This window comes from Neoarius graeffei, chromosome 23 (assembly GCF_027579695.1).
Source record: "Neoarius graeffei isolate fNeoGra1 chromosome 23, fNeoGra1.pri, whole genome shotgun sequence".
Taxonomy (NCBI): Eukaryota; Metazoa; Chordata; class Actinopteri; order Siluriformes; family Ariidae; genus Neoarius; species Neoarius graeffei.
This window is the reverse complement of record NC_083591.1, coordinates 56,050,757-56,071,748: the sequence shown is the minus strand read 5'-3', so window position 1 is coordinate 56,071,748 and position 20,992 is coordinate 56,050,757. Positions and strand designations below refer to the sequence as shown.

At 40.1% G+C, this 20,992-nt stretch overlaps 1 protein-coding gene across 1 annotated transcript in view; it reads left to right on the top strand.

The window, feature by feature from the left end:
- Positions 1–20,992, top strand: part of LOC132871329 (collagen alpha-5(IV) chain-like) — a 52,306-nt gene that overhangs the window by 29,954 nt on the left and 1,360 nt on the right. The window contains exons 12-51 of the mRNA XM_060905440.1: positions 1,006–1,056; positions 1,162–1,224; positions 4,009–4,044; positions 4,141–4,185; positions 4,394–4,471; positions 7,996–8,040; positions 8,167–8,229; positions 8,704–8,748; positions 8,945–9,001; positions 9,148–9,198; positions 9,413–9,488; positions 10,676–10,711; positions 11,069–11,242; positions 11,402–11,470; positions 11,614–11,694; positions 11,808–11,878; positions 13,969–14,157; positions 14,361–14,532; positions 14,612–14,698; positions 14,774–14,878; positions 14,983–15,077; positions 15,153–15,303; positions 15,402–15,503; positions 15,632–15,796; positions 15,881–15,970; positions 16,068–16,196; positions 16,591–16,689; positions 16,793–16,885; positions 16,978–17,117; positions 17,208–17,322; positions 17,429–17,509; positions 17,771–17,869; positions 18,042–18,089; positions 18,218–18,400; positions 18,487–18,611; positions 18,773–18,845; positions 19,462–19,536; positions 19,685–19,810; positions 19,908–20,003; positions 20,110–20,319. Coding sequence (XP_060761423.1) covers positions 1,006–1,056; positions 1,162–1,224; positions 4,009–4,044; positions 4,141–4,185; positions 4,394–4,471; positions 7,996–8,040; positions 8,167–8,229; positions 8,704–8,748; positions 8,945–9,001; positions 9,148–9,198; positions 9,413–9,488; positions 10,676–10,711; positions 11,069–11,242; positions 11,402–11,470; positions 11,614–11,694; positions 11,808–11,878; positions 13,969–14,157; positions 14,361–14,532; positions 14,612–14,698; positions 14,774–14,878; positions 14,983–15,077; positions 15,153–15,303; positions 15,402–15,503; positions 15,632–15,796; positions 15,881–15,970; positions 16,068–16,196; positions 16,591–16,689; positions 16,793–16,885; positions 16,978–17,117; positions 17,208–17,322; positions 17,429–17,509; positions 17,771–17,869; positions 18,042–18,089; positions 18,218–18,400; positions 18,487–18,611; positions 18,773–18,845; positions 19,462–19,536; positions 19,685–19,810; positions 19,908–20,003; positions 20,110–20,319 — 3,889 coding nt within the window. The remainder of the gene's footprint in view (positions 1–1,005; positions 1,057–1,161; positions 1,225–4,008; positions 4,045–4,140; positions 4,186–4,393; positions 4,472–7,995; positions 8,041–8,166; positions 8,230–8,703; positions 8,749–8,944; positions 9,002–9,147; positions 9,199–9,412; positions 9,489–10,675; positions 10,712–11,068; positions 11,243–11,401; positions 11,471–11,613; positions 11,695–11,807; positions 11,879–13,968; positions 14,158–14,360; positions 14,533–14,611; positions 14,699–14,773; positions 14,879–14,982; positions 15,078–15,152; positions 15,304–15,401; positions 15,504–15,631; positions 15,797–15,880; positions 15,971–16,067; positions 16,197–16,590; positions 16,690–16,792; positions 16,886–16,977; positions 17,118–17,207; positions 17,323–17,428; positions 17,510–17,770; positions 17,870–18,041; positions 18,090–18,217; positions 18,401–18,486; positions 18,612–18,772; positions 18,846–19,461; positions 19,537–19,684; positions 19,811–19,907; positions 20,004–20,109; positions 20,320–20,992) is intronic.

The following is a 20,992-nucleotide window of genomic DNA, read 5'->3' as shown; positions in this document are numbered from 1 at the left end:
AAAAAATTCAACCTAGGTGATTTTTTTTACCTTTTTTTTTTTTTTTTTACCTAGTTCATAATTTGCAACCTAGGTAAAATTTTGGATTATCTAAGATTCTTAAAAGGGATTTTCATTCACTTCTTTTGTTTCTCTTTTTTCCATCCATTTCCTCTCTGTCTACACCTACTGAGTATTTCCCCACATCTGTCTGTCTATTCAGCATTTTTTTTATTTGTGCTAGCAATGCTGGCGCAAATTCTTACGCTCACTCAGGATCTTTCTACTTTATTATTATTATTATTATTATTATTATTATTATTATTATTATAGTTTTCAACCAATCATCACCAAATTTCACATGAAGAATACCTTTGGGCTGAATTACATGATGACTTTTGGTGCTGATCTGGATCACTGATTCAGAATGATCCATGAAAAACAGGATTTTTTTCCAATCACTTATAACTCTGTCAATTTTCACAATTTTTTCAATCTGTTTTTTTTTTCAGGGTGGCAGGGTGCAACTTTTCCTTGACTTAAATTAATATTCCAATTATTATTAAATTAATATTCCAATTTCCTTGACTTAAATTAATATACTCATCACTAAGGTGTCATTAACCCAACACCTTAACCACTAGACCAGTGACAATTGCAATAGAAGGACTACTATATATTTTGAATGTATTAATGAGTCCAGTCTTATTATGTCATCAAGTAGTTTAAAATACAAACTCTTCCCAAATCCTAACCCTAGATATAGTAAATCTCCCAAATACAAGCAACAAATTATGATCTGGGTTAAAAATTCTAACCTAGGTTGAAAAATTCCACCTGATCTACAATTCTGTCCTGGAACATCTCCATTAGCTTTGTCCATTTTGTCCACTGCAGAAGTAAAATAAACTACAAACACCAAAAATGTATGTGGGATAAGTGGAAAAATGTGCCGAGATTCATTTTTTCTGACCAAAACATTTCTTTACCTCTTGCTGATTTCGTTCTTCCTCTGTTTGGTACCAGGGCGACTCCGTACACCCTGACCTGAATACAGAAGCAAGTCTTGGACCTCCGGTACGTCATTCACGCCACTTTCCCAAGACTTTGATTAGAAATGTCATACAAAAACCTTGTTTCTGAGCTTCAGAAGAAGCAGTTCCAATGTTTTCCTTCTTACAGGGACCACCAGGACCACTGGGTCTAAAGGGATTTCCAGGACCAATGGGTTTAAGAGGCACTGACGTGAGTTTGGAATGTTAATTTAAGACTTCTTTCCTTATTTTGAGCAGTTCAGCTTCTCAAAGACCAAATACATACGGCCCATTCTATAACTGCAGGTACATTTCAAGTGTTGACAATGTTGTCAACTCCGTTATCAGAAAACTGGGCAATCCATTAACAGAGTTGATGATAACAGAGTTGACATTTCTCACCGTTTTGTGTCTTAACTCCACACGCTAACCTCAAACTAGCTCCCACAGGGTATGTATTAAAAAAAAAACAGAATTTTATGGATTTTAATCATATTATTGTTTTTAAAAAATGAGCGAGAGATTCACTCCGATATCACAATAACAGAGTTGATGAATAATTAATCTACTTTTGGTGTATCCTTAACATTTTATTCAAATTAAAGAGAGAAGAAACATAGCACACCTCACTGCCTCAGTTTCTGAAGTTTCCCGCCAGAGTAAATGACATCACTCGGTGCTGGTGTCATGCATATTATTAAAAGTCTTTGTGGAAATGTAACAGCGTATCCCATTTTTATAACAGTTAAATCAACATGAAAATTTGTTTTCAACATATGATATCCATTGTAAAATTCAATTTCAAATGAATATTTAATTGCTCTCTCTCTCTCGCTCTCACCAAGGACGCGTTATCCTAACGGGCTTCATGGGCAGCTGCCCAGGGCCTCGGCTACCAGGGGGCCTCGGAAGTAGCGAGATCGGAAAATTTCATCTCATCTCATTATCTCTAGCCGCTTTATCCTGTTCTACAGGGTCGCAGGCAAGCTGGAGCCTATCCCAGCTGACTACGGGCGAAAGGCGGGGTACACCCTGGACAAGTCGCCAGGTCATCACAGGGCCGACACATAGACACAGACAACCATTCACACTCACATTCACACCTACGCTCAATTTAGAGTCACCAGTTAGCCTAACCTGCATGTCTTTGGACTGTGGGGGAAACCGGAGCACCCGGAGGAAACCCACGCGGACACGGGGAGAACATACAAACTCCGCACAGAAAGGCCCTCGCTGGCCACGGGGCTCGAACCCAGACCTTCTTGCTGTGAGGCGACAGCGCTAACCACTACACCACCGTGCCGCCCCCGATATCGGAAAATATGAAACGATATTTTCAGAAGTTTTGATCATATTGATAACATTTTTGATGCATTTCGCCACCCGTAAAGAAGCCCACCTTGTCCCGTCGCATAAATCACCCGTCATTGTCAATATGATCACTGTCCACCATGTCTTCACACGCTACGCCAGCTTGAGTTCAATGATTTAATTAATGACTTTGCTTTCCAGAAAAGTAGGAAAGTGCCCTTGTAAGTTGACCCATGGCTGTCAAACTGAATGCGCAAAGCTGTGTGCCGCTGCTGTTTGGGACGTGTGTGAAAGGATGAAATGTTTCACACAGCCTAACATTTTGAGATTTATTTCTGAGAAGCAAGATATTTTTCTTTCTTTGTTATCGCTCTGTTTTCACAAGTTAAAAGTCGCCTGGATTCCAAAATGAAAACGAACGGTTATATACCAAATGAATGTTCTTGTTCTGAATACTAAAGAAACTGTTGTAGGCCTCGGTTATGTTCTTGACATGTTGTTCATTGACTCACTCATTCAAAGGCTTCTTGAGGTTAAACTTTAGTTAACCAGGCTTGTTAGCCGTGATGTCTGATGGAGTTTTTCACCATGTAGTTGCCTATTTCACCATTGCTTTTTCTCGATTAAATAGGTGTTGATGGATATAAAGTTTTATCGTTCAATAGTATTTCTAATTGTGCCACTGTCATTATTTAAGTTTCTGTGTCTAGTTAGACAGGCGCGTCTGAGGGGGTGAATTTGCTGAGCGCAGTTGACAACAGGCAGGGGTGGGGCCTCGGGGGTGTGTCTGCCCAGGGCCTCGGCAAGGGTTAATGCGGCCCTGTCTCTCTCTCTCTCTCACACACACACACACACACACACACACACACACACACAGTGTGCTGTGCAGTGAAATGCTTTTTATGATTGTTTGGTGTCATAAAAAACAGAATTTACCATAAAAAGCTAAATTTACTTGCACAGAAGTAGAAAAGAAAATATAAAAAGACAATATAAAGCATATAAAAGATAGAAAAAGTATGTACTATATGTGGAATGAAGTCCAGACACACACTCACTGGCCACTTTAATAGAAACTTGTTTTTGATGCTAAGATTGCTGTTCTTGGCTGCAGGACTGGAACCCAGTGTGTTCTTCTGTTTTCTGTTGCATGCTGAGATGCTTTTCTGCTCACCACGGTTGTAAAGAGTGATTATATGAGTTACTATAACCTTCCTGGCAAAAAAGCAGCTCAAACCACCTCAAATCTGTCCATTTCCCTCTGACCGTCTCTTATCAACAAGGCGTTTGTTTCTACCCACAGAACTGTCGCTCACTCATTCGATGTTTTTTTGTTTTTCGCACCATTCTGTGTAAACTCTAGAGACTGTTGTGTGTGAAAACCCCAGGAAATCAGCAGTTTCTGAAATACTCAAACCAGTCCATCTGGCTCAAACCAACACCCATACCACAGTGAAAGAAAGAAAGTCACACTTCACTGTGAGATCACAATTTTTCCCGTTCTGATGTTTGAACATTGTGAACATTAACTGAAGCTCTTGATTTGTATCTGCATGATTTTCAAGGGATCGGCTGATTAGAGAACTGCATCAAATAAAACAGCTGCAGGTGGATGTCGGGGTATTCCTAATAAAGTGGCCAGTGAGTGTATATGAATACACCTTCTTGCTGTGTCTTTTTATAGGGACCTCCTGGACCTCCTGGACCTCCAGGATTAAAGGTATCAACTTATTTTGTGTCTTAGACTAATTTTGGAAAGGTGTCACTCTGCCATGTGGCCTTGTATATGTACAGTATGTGTCTCTGAGTCTTTTAGGGCTCCCAAGGACGATCTGGAGTTCCAGGACTTCATGGTCCAAAGGTACACATTACAGTGTATATTACTTATATGTTACTTATATATCTAACATTAAAGCTTTTCATATGAATATTTTGCTTCACAGACATGATTCACAATTCAGCCTTGTGTTTTCAGTATAATGATGGATCTATTGATTTTACTGGATGTGGACGATTCAAATTGCTGTCAATGTACAATACAACGATATATCATGGTTTAATATGTGTAGGGAGGTCAGGGTCCTCCTGGAGCGCCTGGTCCACGAGGAAGAGGAATATTTTTTGCGAATAGTGAACGGGGTATAAAGGTAACGTGTAGTTAGATTCAATTCTGCACTGAATTTTTAAAGGGGATGGATGACCTGTACACTTTTCAATTATTTTATATCATTCCCTGAGATATTTTATAAAGTTTGCTAGTTTTTTTTTTTTAATTGAAAAAATGCCTTGGTTCTTTTCTCTCATGTATGGCATGAAATCATTATAGGATAAAAAAGGCTGATTTTGCAGCTGTGGCTTTAAATATTAAATATGCAAATAACTTCACCTGATTGGCTAGCATCTTTAAACGAGAACTCCGTCATCCACACCCAGTGAATTGTTTAGCTACAGGCTTCATGTTGCTGTTTTTAATGCTTTTTCTTTTTTTGATGTTGAATTTTCATGTTTAACATTAGCTGAACAGTTTTGACTGGTTATACAAGCAAACTAGGTTTCAGTCCAAAAGAAGAATATTTAAGTTATTCCACGAAATCGAGTCGTACATGAGCTGATAGCTGATGAGGTGCGTAGCATCGAGTTGGCTATAAGCCATGTACAATGAGATTGAGTGGAATAACTGTTTTATTCTCTCCACGTTCACTGGATTTTGAGAAACAGAGTATTTTTATTTGTATTTTTTTGCAAATTCAATAAATCAAAATTTTATACAAAATGTCCGACAAAATCATTTCCGCTTAGAATGTAAACAAACCAGCGAAATGACAGGAGCAATTTGTGGAAAATGCGATAATAATAATTCTTGAAAAAAAACCTCATATACACGCACACACTTTTTTATATATATATATATATATATATATATATATATATATATATATATATATATATATATACGATATATATTTCTTACAATTAAATACTTTCATTCCATATTTTGTTGCTTTTTTTTGTATTTTGGTTTCAAGTAGAGTTTTTACTTCATGCTCAGTTGGTTCAGCAGCAACATGCTCCACCATTTTGTTTTCTTCTTTAGGGTTTGTTGGTGGTTGGTAAACCAACTTAAAGGTGCATTACTGCCGCCAACGGGGCTGGAGTGTGGAACAGGAGCTATTGGGGGAGAAACCAACTATATTCTTTTAGCTGGGCTGCCAACTCTCACGCAATGAGCGTGAGACACACGCATTTGATTGTCTTCACACGCCATACCTCCAATTTCTCACGCTAGAAAAAAATCTAGTTTATCTATCTAATCTAGGCTACCCATTGCATTACGCCAACCACTTGCGATTGATCAATTACGCCTTACGCATGGCTAAACAGGCAGAGCGGTGTTCCCTTCTGTACACACTCCCCTATGGTAGGTGGCGCATCTAATGATGCTGCACTCGCCGGAAGTTGGATAATTGCCTACCGTCAATTTAGAGGAAGAGGAGAGAGAAGAAGGTATCCGAGTTGAAGACGGGTGTCTCAGACAGGTTTGTACATATGCACGCCAATGTGTGGTGTTACTGGCGTAATTATGAACTTATATAAAATTTCTTAATCGTTTTAGCCTATAAGTGTTGTGAGAATATTTAATGCCATATCGAGAGCTGTGTACTAGGCATGCTAAATCATTATAGGCCTACTGCCGTGCCACAGCCTCTATCTTCCCCAACAAGCAGCACAGGAGAGCACCTCCTTAGCACACGGTTATTAAGGCACATTTTTAGTTTGTTTACTGTATGTTATCATACTTTATGACTTTATTTGAAGCCATACTGGAAATGTTGTAAAATAAAGCAAGTAAGAGATAATATTACAAATGCAAGAAGAGCCATTAGCCACCATACCTATTGTTTATTTACAGGGTATTTATTTTTAATTATTTATGATGTATGTAATTGCTCAGTTAAAGTAAATAAAGCATGGTCACCTTTAATATCAAAGAACTTGAACTTGTGAATAATTAAAAAAAGACAGAGAACTGAGGAGACAGGGTTTCAAAGAGGGCAAGACAGGTAGAGAATATTTGTCAGATAACAGGCCCTGACGAATGCTCTATTACTAATAAGAAACTTAGATAAGAAATAAATTAATAAGAAATATATTAATATAGCTTATTTAAGTATGACCAAAATTGTTAAGCCCAACTTTGTGTGCACATTCCCACCTATGGCCAAGGTTCAGCTTTTTGTGTTCCAATACTGTTCAAACTTAATCATTTTAATGTTTCTTGTAGCACATGCACATTTTGCTTACTGTTTAAGCATTTTATTTGTTCTTTTGCTGTTGATATTTTTCCCCATGCCAATCTTCTGCTGAACCCAGTGGTGGGGAAAGCCCTTAAATGCATAATGAATAGTCAGTGAGGGACAATCTTATTTTTGCAACAGTTATTAAAAACTTAACATTTAGTTTCAGTTCAGAAGGTGTTTAGGCTTAGCTGATGAAATATTTTCAAACATGAACTTGCCTTTAAATCTGAAACACAGGTCTATAGGGCTACAGGAACATTGGCAGTCATCTGTAGTTTTCTAGTGTGGGGGCTTTTAAGCCAAAACTTGGTGCTTTTGTTGGCCACAAGCTGAAGGCCTGGCAAGTCAGGGTGTGTAAGAATGTAGGTATGGCACAGCAGGCCACTCCAAAAATCCACCAGAATGCAGGAACATCTACTAAATCCAAAATCTCAAAACCCCCCCCCCCCCCCCCCCCCCCTTGTCCATCTCCAGCTGGACGACCCATTAACAAAACACCAGAATGCAGAGGGACGAGTGAATATCAAACTGAATACAAAATTCCCACTTACTGCATGGTGTGCGGAAAAATTTTGCCGTCGACCCCCCCACCCCCCAAAAAAAATCTCACTCCAAGGAATTTCGAAAAGTTGGCAGCCCTGCTTTTAGCTATTTCTGTTTCTTTTAAATACTTGATAACAAAGTGACATATCTGACTTGATGTGCGCAGCTATTTTGTTTTTCTCCACTCACGGTATCTGAGCTGATATCCTAGTAGTAGAGTAGCCAATCAGAGCGCGATTGCTCATATCCAGTGAATGTGGATAGAATAAATTACAATATCCAATAGAATGTATAATGTTTGACTTTTTGGAAGTTTTGTACGTTTTAGTAACAGTTTGCAGACTCCAACAGAGTTGACATGGCTCCATCTTCTTGATTTAGATTGCTATGGGTGGTCATATGTTAATGACGGGGTAGTGACATCAAAAATGAAATGAGATGCATGCACATTTGTAACTGATCTGGCCTGAGTTTCCCAAAAGCATCGCAGCACAAAGATCACCATTAAATGCTAGCGCGAGGAACACAATGAACACTCTCTCTCCTATTTAAGATGCTCTTAGCATTAAGAGGCTTTTGTGAAACCCACCACTGTTCTCTCCACCTATTTTCTTTGTATGGTAGTTCCAGACTGGGAAGGTACCAGTCCACTTTGAAAGGTCCAGTACGTCCCCAAGTCCCATTGCCATATCCACAGCATGTCCCCTTTAAAAAATCAGGTTTTCTGTAAAAGTTTAAAGCTTTGAAAATGTGTTATTGTTCCTGTAATTATAGTATATCTACCGCCGAAGACTACAAAATGGATCATTTGCACAAATGTCTCTCCTCAGGGTGAGCCTGGAGACGAGGGAGAAAGAGGCTGTGATGGTAGACCTGTGAGTTTTTCTACATGCATTTTTCAAGCTGAAAATTATGCCTTTTTTTCTTTATCAGTTTCCATGGGATCCTGGACTTTTCTTTAAACAGTCTATAGAGCTTGTACTCGTCTTTCCTTCTTGTAGGGACGCCCGGGCTCCTCCCTTCAGAAAGGTGAAAAGGGGGACAAAGGTGTCCAAGGGGCTGAGGTAGATTTAAGGCTGTTTTTGTTTTTCCCCAAATATCACGTTCAATACATCGCTACAGTACAGTGTTACGTGACAGCTAGCATGTGCAATGTTCACAGTGACAGGTTAAGGGCAATTAAATGTTATTATATAATTCACTGTAACACTTAAAATTGTAATCATTGGTGAATGAATGTGGTATAAAATGCTGTTATTGAAAAATAATCAACCAAACAGAAACTTTATTCCCTCAGACTAGCCTGTTCTTGATTGTTTTCCTATAACAACATGACACCAAGTCTTTTATTCCGTTCAGGGTGACTTTAAAGTAATTAAAGTAGCTGTAGTGCTAAATAAGCTAACCCATTTCGCTGTAGCGTCATTCCTGCTACACTTGCTATAATTGTATATATTTCTTTACACATCTGGATGTTTTGTTCAACTAATAATATTGCATAATTATAAAGTATTGATATCTTAATGTTTTACATTTAGGGGAAACTAGGAAAGGAAGGAGAACCTGGATTACAAGGATTGACAGTAATTTTTATATATATTTCAATTTTTTTATGAACACTGTGTATTTCTGTTATCCCATCATTTGATTATAAATATATATTGGCTGATAAAGCCTGTCTTTGTATCCTGTATCTTTCCTTAAATATTCTTAAATTTATTCAGAAGTACATAAATATCTGTCTTTTGAGTATGAGCATGTGTCTTTAATCATTTGAAGGGTAAAAAAGGAGCCCGTGGGCCTCCAGAACACTTACCTGGCCCACCAGGACCCAAGGTGAGTGTACATTTTTGTAAAATTCTCACAAACCTGCTTTCTGGAACTTTAACTGATACAACAGTCACGTTTTCATAAGTGATGTGGATTAAATCTCAGGAAATGCTACAGCTCCGGTATGAATGTTGTCTTTTCATCTTTACCAGGGTGAGAAAGGTGATCATGGTCCCTCAGGTCCCCCTGGAGACATACATGAAGTACATTTATTATTTTGTCATCATAATAAATGAATAAGCTGACTTTAATATTTAGCTTTTTTTTTTTGCTTTTTAATTTTATCATTTTTATTTATTTATTTATTTATTTATTTTTTACAATTCAGATCACTGATCCCATTGTATGTTGAATCTCAAATACTTTAAAAAAAAATTTACATCTCCAAGTTAAATGAGCTTCACTGTGGATCCACAGGTTGGTAGATGTCTACTGAAGGGATATGAGGGAGATGCTGGTTGTGAAGGAGAGCCTGGGCCGCCTGGTATGAAAGGTTAGTACATCTGAAGGTGCATACTTGGAACAGATGGATGTTAGAATTACAAATATTTAGTTTTAGGCCTAAATTCTATTCCTACATTGTTCTGTGACACTGCTAAAGCTGATTCTTCTCCTGACTGTTTTATTCCTCTTATACAACAGCAATTTGCCAACATTTTCTATTTTTATTTATTAATGAACACATACTTTTATCTGTTTAGAGTTGCATTAAATGTAACAACAACTCTGTTATTGAATGGGGAACATCTGTAGAACAAGTTCATTCCTGTTATCACTCACATTCGTCATGGCTATCCCTTGAAAGCAAAGATGATGTTCTCCTAGTCATTAGCAGCTTGGTCTCGGTGGGTTCTCAGGTGGCTGAGGAGCCCAATCCTTGATTTATAGGATTTGTTGAAGATGCTGCAGATGTTGGTGGTGGGAAGGCACAGCCTCCTCTTCTCCTTGATGTGGTTTGTCCATTGGTTTTCAAAATTCTCGACTCTTTTTCTGATGGTTGCTCTCCAGACACTACGGTTTCTGGCCTAGTCTTTTCAGTTGTTCAGTTGATGCTGCAGCTTTTCAGGTTTTGTTTCAGCAGGTCCTTGTATTGTTTCTTATGTCCTCATCTGGACCGCTTTCCTTCTCTGAGTTGGGAGTAGAAGATCTGTTTCGGAAGTCAGCTGTCATCCATTCTGATGATGTGGCCAGCCCACCACAGTTGGCTTTGGATGATGATAGACTTGATGCTTGGAAATTTAGCTTCTGCTAAGATGCTGGCGTTGGTATGGTAGTTCTCCCAGCTGATGCAAAAGACTCCTCAAGCAGCATAGGTGGAAATGCTTAAGGGTCTTCAGATGGTGGCCAGGTTTTGGATCCGTAGAGAAAAGCTAGGATGATCACAACTCTGTAGACGTGGATCTTCATTGCGTCTTGGAGGTCTCTGTTTTGGAAGACATGAGCGCGCAGCAGCAATGAACAGTTTTAACAAGAAACTGCAAAGTGCAATTCTGCAATTCATCTGTCCTGAAAACTTTCCCATGCCAAAAAATTAAAGTAAAATTATTGCTTTACTTCTGAAGGTTACAAAGTGCTGACAATGGAGATTCCATCCAAAAATGTTAAATGTTACGGTGTAAAGTGATGTATGCAAAGAAATAAAAATATACATTTTTTGTTAATATCTTTTACAATTTCTAGGCATTGCAGGATTTCCAGGACCACCAGGACTTCCAGGTAACTATAAATATGTGAAGGATATACACCAATTAATTAAAAAAATTTCAAAAAATTATAGAACATGCAGGTAAAATAATATGCATGAAAAACTTACATATACTGTACTGTAGTTCCTACAAAAATTTAACTGAGAATGCCTTAACTGGAAAACTAAATTCTTTTGAAACAGGCAAACAGATAAACAGATAATGTTCCAAGCTTCCATCTTTTTCACCTGTGTCAAATGTAAAAACAAAAGAAATTATAACATTCATAACCTTTTTAGATTCTTCTTAGAACTTCATAGAAAAATAATCCTCCCTGTGCTATAGGTACAGTACTTCATGTAATTAATTAGCTTGAGTATGTTTGTAGGTTCATATGCCCTTGGACCTATGGGGCCATCAGGTCCACCAGGCCAAAGAGGACCCAAAGGGGAGAAGGGTAATGCAGCACCAGATCAGATTGGACCTCCAGGTAGAGATGGTCCTCAAGGACTACAGGGTCCTCCTGGAGACCCAGGACCCCCAGGCCCAGTACTGCTTCCAGGTTACAAAACTTTTCTACATAACATGACTTGACATTATTGGAGGTGATAAATGTGATTTTATTAATTTTGTTAAATTAATAATAGAATAGAATCTTCAGTCTTCTTTCTGATCTTGTTTTCTATAACATTTACTCATTGATTATCTCCATGTGTCGAAGATCCTCCAACCATTACATTCAAGGGTCTTCCGGGTGTTACTGGTACTGATGGCCTTCTGGGACCAAAGGGTACACAAACTGTCATGATGAAATTCTACTATAGGTTGTGTATAATTAAAGAAACAGAAACATGTTTTGTGGGCTTGGCATCATTTTATTCTTAGAAAGTTTTCATATGTATGTAAATAGGGATTTCTTGTTTGTTATTACAGGTGATAAAGGGGAGCCCTGTTATGAATGTTGCAATGGACTTACAGGTCCTCAAGGCCCACCAGGTCCTCAAGGCCTTCCAGGTATATAATATTATCCAGACCACAGTTACAATGTTTACAATTAGCTAGAGTATATTTATTGTGACATTAAATAAAAGCCACTTGAAACTCTGTATACTATTTTATACTTGTAGGTGTAAATGGACCACCTGGCCCAAAGGGAGATGCAGGTTTTAAAGGTGTTGCTGGTTTACCAGGTTATGAGGTATAATAATAGCGATGATACAATTTTGTATCTAAGGATGCAATGGTAGTCTGTTTGCCTTATAAAAATTAGAATGAGATTGAAACTAATCAGATGGTACACACGTACATAATTTGTAGCTAGACTCAAAAGCTAAAAAAAAAAAAATTTGCTGAGTGTCTTCTTGGGCTTTCTTCACTCACTGGCCACCATTATAATCTCTTGAATAACAACCAAGCACGGATAACCCAGAGCCAGTGACTGTGAGCCAATTGATTGATTGATTGATTGATTGATTGATTGATTGATTGATTGATTGATTGATTGATTGATTGATTGATATCAATATAAGGCCTAGTGCACATCCATTTTTTTGGTCACAGTATCATTTTCAGTCTATCTACTTACACTTTCTCATCCACAACAAAACATGAAAATGATAGAAAACAGCATGCTGTACACTGGGTTTCTGAGCCATAATCTTTACATCATTTCTGCCATTTTTGCTTGTTTGTATGACATAAAGGCAAAAAACACACTTTCTCACACAGCACAGCATTGCTTATAATTTCTGCCATCACATGAAAACCATACATCAAGGAAAGCTAAATTTCCTCGTATTCACACTACAATGCAGAAATGGTGTTTGTCAGGTTGCATGTCAAAAAAAAATTCTTTCCACAACTCCTGAACTTGTGTTCAACCACGGTTGCATCACTTTGAAGCTGGTTGTTTTGGTCTGTACCTGAAGTGTAATGGTGCAGCCCAAACACAGGGGTTTAATTTAAATCAAACTAAATATCATAGACATGAAAGCATCTTAACTTCAACCTTTATGCAGATATTTGGCAGGAGGTATAGTGACACTAAGGCTACATCCACACGACAATGGCAACGAGATTTTTTTTTTAAAATATCGCGTCCACATGGGCAACGGATCAGTAAAATATCAGGTACATATGGCAACGCAACGCTTGCTGAAAACGATGCAATACACATGCCACACATGCGCTGTAAGACGGTCCCATCGGAGACACCAGAACAATAGAAGAAGTAGGACACATGCACATAAACCCCTTCTTCTGTAGCATCAGCCACATAAAGTTTTGATTATTAATCAGTAGCGTAAAATAGTATCTATTGTCTAAGACACTTATTTATATTTCATATTAAAACGGCTATGTAAATTAATACATAGAAAGCCTGGCCAGGTGCTGAACGTTCTTCTGCCTTCACTTTAAGAGAAATTCAGGGCGAGCATGAGCCTAGGTTCTTCCCTGTCACTGTCACACGCACACACCTTCTCACTCCCTGTCCTATGGATATAGTCCCTTTAAATCACTTGCTCGTTTTTTGAATGGAGACGCGGAAAGAGGAATGAACGGGGGTAGATGGAAGCTGGTATGCCAACATTCTGATATCCTCCAGAATTCTTTAATGGTCCGGAATAAATTGAATGCTACACGTTGATGGATTACTTTGTTCTTCTACGCCCTTTTTGAGGAATATATTGGCGGACTTAAACCAACATCTGAAGAGGTGAGATCACTCCTTTTTTTCCCCTATTTTTGCTGGCGGGATTGTTTTTGTTTTTGGAACGTGCACAGGCGGTGCGCGGTTTTGGTTATACTGCTTCCGCAGTGTTTGGACTAAAGACTCTGCCCTAAGGGCTATTCTCTCACTCTCTCTCTCTCTCTCTCACTTTGCACCATTACACAATAAATATTCACAGTGAAAATATTTTGTAAGCACGTTTCATGAACTAAGTTATAGGATTTGTTGACAACTCGCATCGAGTTTGTTACACTTCTACCCGGCGTGAAGCACTCAGTCATGTGGTTGTGACGTCATCGTAAACAAATCCGTTCTACTCATCCAGACGACTTCGCAACGGCGCCATTGCCAGATTTTTCCACTCTGGAACCCGTTCTCAAAAGATTTCGTTTTGGGGCACCCAAAACACCGGTGTCGTGTGGACGCCAGGCCGAAACGATAAACAATTTTATCAGATTCACCTGAATCCGTTGCCATGTGGACAGGGCCTGAATATAAACATGACAAATCTTTGTCCAAATTTGGTTGATTGTAATAAGGTTCTTTATTTGCTGAAGGGACCTCCAGGGCCACCTGGACTTCAGGGTGTACCAGGAGAAAAGGGAAGTGGAGGAAACTCTTATCACCTTGGAATGAAGGGAGATAAGGGGTTGCCAGGATTGCCAGGCCTTCCTGGTCTAGATGGTCTCTATGGTTCACCAGGACACCCTGGATCTAAAGGACCACCTGGGACCAAGGGTAATTCTGTAAGTGATACTGCTTCTCAGAGGGCATTTTCTTTTAGAATTATTTAGATGTAGACTTTATATTTGTAACTACAGAATGATGTTTTGCTTGGTCCATGTAATTTGAAGGAAGTGTTCACTCCCCAAGAAACCTAAACTACAAAGCTGGCCTACAACTGAGCATTTCATCAGAAAACAAAAAATATTGGTCATTTTGTGATTAGGGTATGACTTTAGGCCCCATGGGAGATCCAGGACCTGCTGGGTTACCAGGAATTCAAGGAAACCCTGGGCCAATTGGGCCACCAGGTCTTTCAGGTTTTGGAGTACCTGGATTTCCTGGCCAGAAAGGCAGCCATGGAGTTCAAGGCATCAGAGGCCCACCTGGACCCCCAGGCAAGGAAGAAAAACACATATGTGTTGTAAATACTCACCCTTTTGGTGGTAATGTAAAACTTTGATAATCATTTGGTAGGTGAGAAAGGAGAGTGTAGTAGTGGCAGCACAGGATATCCAGGTCCAAAAGGCCAGAAGGGACTTCCAGGGCCAGATGGACCACGAGGTACATCCTAGGGCAGCCACAAGCATTATTGCTGCATCTTATCCTATTTTACTTACTGGGCCTATGTGTACACAGGCAGTCCTGGATCCCCAGGTCATCCAGGCATTCCAGGCTTCCGTGGTCCAAAGGGAGACAAAGGCACTTTATTGCATCCAAATGTTGGACCACCAGGGACCAAAGGTGTGCATACAATCAATTTATGCATTCTTATATTCAATTCAATTAGCAGCCCTGACAATTACACCTTGAATGTGTTAAACTGTCAGTGTACAATGTGTATGCAGGTGATAAAGGCCAGCCAGGGCCACCAGGAGTTCCAGGAATTGGTTTAAATGGACTACCTGGACCAACGGGACTGCCGGGAATACCAGGGTCAAAGGTACAACAAATAACACTTATATACTGTGTAAATATTTTGGACATCAGGTTCACTACTAGAAGGAACTATCTGTAGGGTGACCCTGGATATGGCCCACCAGGGCTAGAGGGATTGGCAGGAATTCCAGGTGATCCAGGTGTTAAAGGTCTTCCAGGAGACCCGGGTGTTCCTGGTTTCCCTGGATCATTTGGAATTGCAGGAAGGCCAGGGGTGTTAGGCCCAAAAGGTACACACCTCACAAGAAAACAGGCTAACATATTCTTAATGATTCACACATTTCTTATGAATCATGTGATCATGTGGAATCATGTGGTTTCAATACAGGAAATAAAGGTGCAGCGGGTGTTCAGGGATTACCAGGTGAACCAGGTGACTGTCACCAAGCAACTGGTCCACCAGGAAGTAGAGGTCAACTAGGCTACAGAGGTTAGCAAGCACATGCTTATCTCAAATATGGTCATGGAGTTATGTAAACATGAACTACTAAGGAAGGTATATCATAACAATTTTGATTGTTGAAAATACCTGTCTTACGCATACAAGTGCACTTTCAGGACCAAGTGGACAGAAAGGCTGTAGGGGGAGCCCTGGTATGCCAGGCTTTGGTAAGCCTGGTCTGGCCGGACCCCAGGGACCACCTGGGTCCTCAATGCAGGGAGCACCAGGGCCTCCTGGAATACAAGGTCTCCCAGGGCCAAATGGAATTTGTGGTGTACCAGGTAAAACCTGTTTGGAATAAACCTTGCCATATTTTGAAACATGTGAAAATGTAATTTTTTGTTGATTCTTTGATTGGTAACCAGGACCCAAAGGTGAACAGGGGCCACCAGGACCATCAGGTGTTGAAGGCCCAGATGGCATCTTTGGACTCACTGGACCACCTGGTCCCAAGGGTAAGGCATGAAGCTTCAACACACACACACACACACACACTTGCTACTAATGTTTCAAAGTAAGATAAACAATACAAGAGTTACATTCTGCTGACAGGATCTCAGGGCTTGTCTGGAAAAGAAGGACAGGAAGGGCCTCCTGGTGTTCATGGAGATCCTGGAATACTTGGGCCTCAAGGTCCTTGCATACTGGAACATGGGCCTCTAGGAGACCCAGGTCCACCAGGTAAGTATCATCCAACAAGGATACCCTTTTTGTGAAAATGTAATATTTTTAAAATCCACTGTTGTGAATAGCTTCCATATCTTATCATGTTATAATATTTCATAACTTTTACAGCAATCTTAGTTTGCAATTTAGTTTGGAGCCTATACCAGCAGCGGTAGGTGTGAGGCAAAAATAAACCTATGATGGGACCCAAGTCCATAGTCGGCAACCCTGCATACATACATTCACAGACTATTTCATACCTAGGGTCAATTTCACCAATTCACCTACATGCATTTTTCTAGAATGTTGGTCGGAAAGCAGAGAACCTGGAAGTGGCAACACTACTAACTCTATGACAATTCTACCCCACTCACTAAAAAAAATCTATTTTTGCATTAAACCTTAACAGGATCACCAGGTTTACTTGGTAAAAGGGGAGATACAGGACTCCCAGGACCTGAAGGAATTAATGGGATTAATGGGGTACCAGGAAGGCCAGGACCATCAGGTGCATTTTCAGGCATATTGTACAAGAATTTATGAGGGAATTATGACTTGTTTTGAAATTGGTCTTGGTAGGTATGGGGTTATTTTAAGTGACTGTTTTCTAGGCCCTGTTGGTGATAGAGGTGTTGACAGCTATGTTCCTGGTGAACCAGGCAAAGTTGGGCCTAGAGGTGATCCTGGATTTAGAGGTTTTCCTGGTGAGTGCCACAATGTATGGAGCTGCACAGTTATCCTGTTTTCAGAGTTTCAGTTCTTGCATTTACTTGGTGGCATATACTTGTTTCATAAGGTCCTCGAGGTATGAAAGGAGAACCAGGTGAACCTGGAACCACAGGGCATAGAGGAGAAGATGGTGCTATTGGACTCAAAGGACAAAAAGGTGACCAGAGTACAGGCATCCTGGGGCATCCTGGCCCAAAAGGTCAAAAGGTAGAAAGTGTTCTCTGTACTTTGTGTTCCCTAATACTTAACGCCACTGGCTGTGGTTACATACAATGCATATATGTTGTTTTCTCACAGGGAGAGCCTGTATTTGGATGTAAAGGAGAGAAGGGGAATGTTGGATTACCTGGTCCACCAGGTGACCTTGGGTCAAGAGGACCTCCGGGAGACACTGGAGCCCCTGGATATGCAGGTGAACACTAATTTACTGAGCACAGTTATTGCTAGTGCTCTTAGAATGACATTTGTTCATGTCGTTCTTTTTTACTTTCTGTTTTTTTTCTATGTGCCTGTTTCAGGGCCCCCAGGAACACCTGGTCAGCCAGGCTCGCATGGTGCCCCTGGATCTCCTGGACCTACAGGCCCAAATGGAGATCAAGGTGCATGTCTGTTTACACTGTAGATTATTCACTACTTGCCATCAGTTTTGATGTTTTTTGTCTCCCTTAAAAGTTTATTTTTGTTATTTTATATTTTGTTCCCTTAAGGTCCTGATGAACCATAAGTTTTGCATAATGTTCTGTCAATGTGTAGCAAACAATTATTGGTAGAGCATAACTATTTTACCCTGGAGGTACAGACAAGTCAATTATGTTTTGGTTAGAATGAGTAACAGATATTAACTTTGCATCTGGTTGCAGGGACTCCTGGCCTTCCTGGTCCTCCTGGACCTGTTGGCCAAAAAGGCAACCAGGGTCAAGATGGCTTTCCTGGACAACCAGGTCTAAGGGGGGACAATGGTAGAAGCCTACATTCATTGCATTTCATTCAGTGTGCTTCAGCTTTCCAGTGACTGGATGTGGTGTTTGTCTGTATTAATGTTTCACAGAAAATTAAAAATTCCACAAATCCTAGAACATTTGAAATGTAGTGTGTAGTATGTAAGCTGCAAATGTGTTGCATGTTTTTCAGGTTGTACAAACCCTGTTCCGGGCACAAAAGGACATAAAGGGCAAGCAGGCAAGTATTTAAATAAACACTGTACCTGCATTCTAACTGTAATTGTTTGCATGATTCCAATGTATTTTTTGCTCACCAGTTTGTAATAAAAGAACATCAGGTTTAATTGAAATCTGCAACATTGTCAGGTCCCAAGGGAAACAGGGGACTTAAAGGTAAACCAGGTAATAGGCTTCTTGGTCCTTTGGGAACAAAGGGACCCCCAGGGCCACCGGGACCGAATGGCTCTCCTGGATATCCTGGGGTTCCAGGAGAATGTTTATCTGGGGAAAAAGGAGAACCTGGTCTTCATGGAAGACCTGGAAGTCCTGGTGAGGGAGTCATTCTTACTTTCCAGCACCTCTTTCACTGTGGGGTTTTCAGTCAGCCTCCTAATCTCAACTTGTCAAATTCCCAGGGCTACAAGGCCCCAGAGGTCCTCCAGGAGATTGTCTACTGAAAGGGGACAAGGGAGACAGGGGACTACCAGGCATGCTAGGTCTTGCTGGAGAGAAGGGAACCCAAGGACACCGTGGTCTCCGGGTGAATTACTCCTCTAAACTCCTGTTGTTGTTGTTTATTTTTTTTATCTCAGTTAATTAAGGTTTATATAAGTATGAGGGCATTGATTCTGAACTAGGGTCTGTTTTTTGGCCTCTTCACCAATACAGTGACATCTAATTTTGATTTATCATTGCTGGCAGGGACCTGCTGGTGCTCCTGGTGCCCCTGGGACAAAAGGTGACCCAGGGCTTCCTGGGCTTCCTGGACTTCCTGGTAAGGGGGCAGTAATTTATCTTTTTTTTTTTATAAATCAATAAACTGTACAGGACTACATGAATATGTTTAAATGGATGATTCATTTGAGTGCTAACTTGGTATTCTTTATCCATGACCTAGTGACCCAGTGTCAGGACATATTTATTGATAGAGACTTAAACATTTATGTAAGTTGCCCTGGATAAGGGCATCTGCCAAATGCCATAAATATAAATGTAAACTTAAGTTAAATCTACTATAAATAAAAATTTTTTGTTTATTGAAAGCAAAAAAAGATTGGAAACTAAAACTGAAAACAACTCGAAAGCATAGAGCTGCTGTGAGTCACCCTGGCTGCCTGGCAAAAGTCAGGTTTGATGAAAGGTTTTTGATTTATAGGTCATATGATATAACAGCTATGTCACAGGTCATTATAGCTGAAATAGAAATAGCAAAATACATGAATAACACAAATGATATTACATTTGAATAACATTATAGCTCTTTGTGACCCAAATGACTGGAGCTCAGATTAGAGTGACCCTTTTATCATCAGCAAGGGCTTGCGTTTTATCCAGCTATTATATCAGTCATATTGTTATGCAATAAAGACACTTATGTACTTCGCATTCAGGTGAACCTGGAGATCCAAGCTACAATCTTGGACAGAAAGGTGAACCTGGATTTCCAGGAGCTCCTGGACCACCAGGTTAGTTCATTCTGGAGTCAGCTGTTTTAGTAGTCACAGCATCTTTGTAGTTTTTGTGTTAAACATTTCAGTAAACACACATGCATTAGAAATATGTTAAAATTCAACAGTTCCCATCCTTCATGTGTTTATGGTCTTCATGTGTTAGGTTTAGATGCACATAGTCCTTGTATACCAGTAATTACTTTGCCAGGGGATCCAGGGCCAAAGGGAAACCCTGGAGATCGTGGGCCTTCTGGATTTTCTGGGTCACCTGGAATACCAGGGCCAACAGGTGTGGTGTTACATTTGTTTATTAGGATAGGTGATGTCCATATTAATGAATCTGTTGAGAGGCGTGTTGTGTGATGGAAACATGTCTTTTTGTTTAGGCTTGCATGGCCCCAGAGGACCTCCAGGTCAGGGTGCTCCAGGACACCCTGGTTTCCCTGGACAAAAAGGAGATAAAGGAGCACCTGGACTACTAGGTTGGTGCCTAATGTGAAAAATATTGTACATATCAATGCATAAATAAATGAATGAATGAATGAATGAATGAATGAATGAATATAAATGCAAACGGTCTCTCTTTAGGACCAGATGGCTATGTGGGGCAGCCAGGAAGGAAAGGTGTTCGAGGACCTCCAGGAAAGGCAGCCCAAGGAACTCTCAATAGCTTCCTTCTGACCAGACACAGCCAGAGCATCCAAGTTCCCAACTGCCCACAAGGAACTACGTTCATTTATTCAGGATATTCCCTGCTATTCATCCATGGGAATGAGAGGGCACATGGACAAGACCTGGGTAACATTCATGCTCACATAGGAGTAGTATGTTGATATTGGTGACATAGCTATAAATCTCTACAACAGACCTTATCAGAAAGGGTTCCAACCCTGTTACGAAGCTAAGACCCCTTAATTATCCCAAAGAAACCCACAGAGAAACCTTTGAGAACCCATTTTTCCAAGAGTATATCAAGTATCAAGACAATTTGAGTTAATCTGAAATGCCTGAACAGGTTCTCTAGATTAAGAAAAAAATATTGCTGTTAATTTGCCAAACAGCAGGAACGTTCCCAGTTTGAACCTGCCAGCTGACTGGGGTCTTCCTACGTGGAATTTGTATGTTCTCCTCATGCCTGTGTGGGTTTCTCCTGGGTTCTCCGGTTTTCTCTCACAGTCCAAAGACATGCAGATTAGGTCAGCTGGCTACTCTAGACTGTCCATAGGTGTGAACTCGATGAAATAGGTGTGATTGTCTGCCTCTCGCCCAATGTCAGCTGGGATTTGCTCCAGCTCAACCACGACCAGCAATAGATAAGCAGCACAGAATATGAATGAATGAATGAATAACTTGGAGTTTGTATTACACACAGTCAGTTAAAGCCCCTATTGCAAGAGAGCTGCATAAGAAAAATCTAACAGTTTTTGAGATATGAACCACATATAAAAGTGAATTTTAGTAATCTGATTAG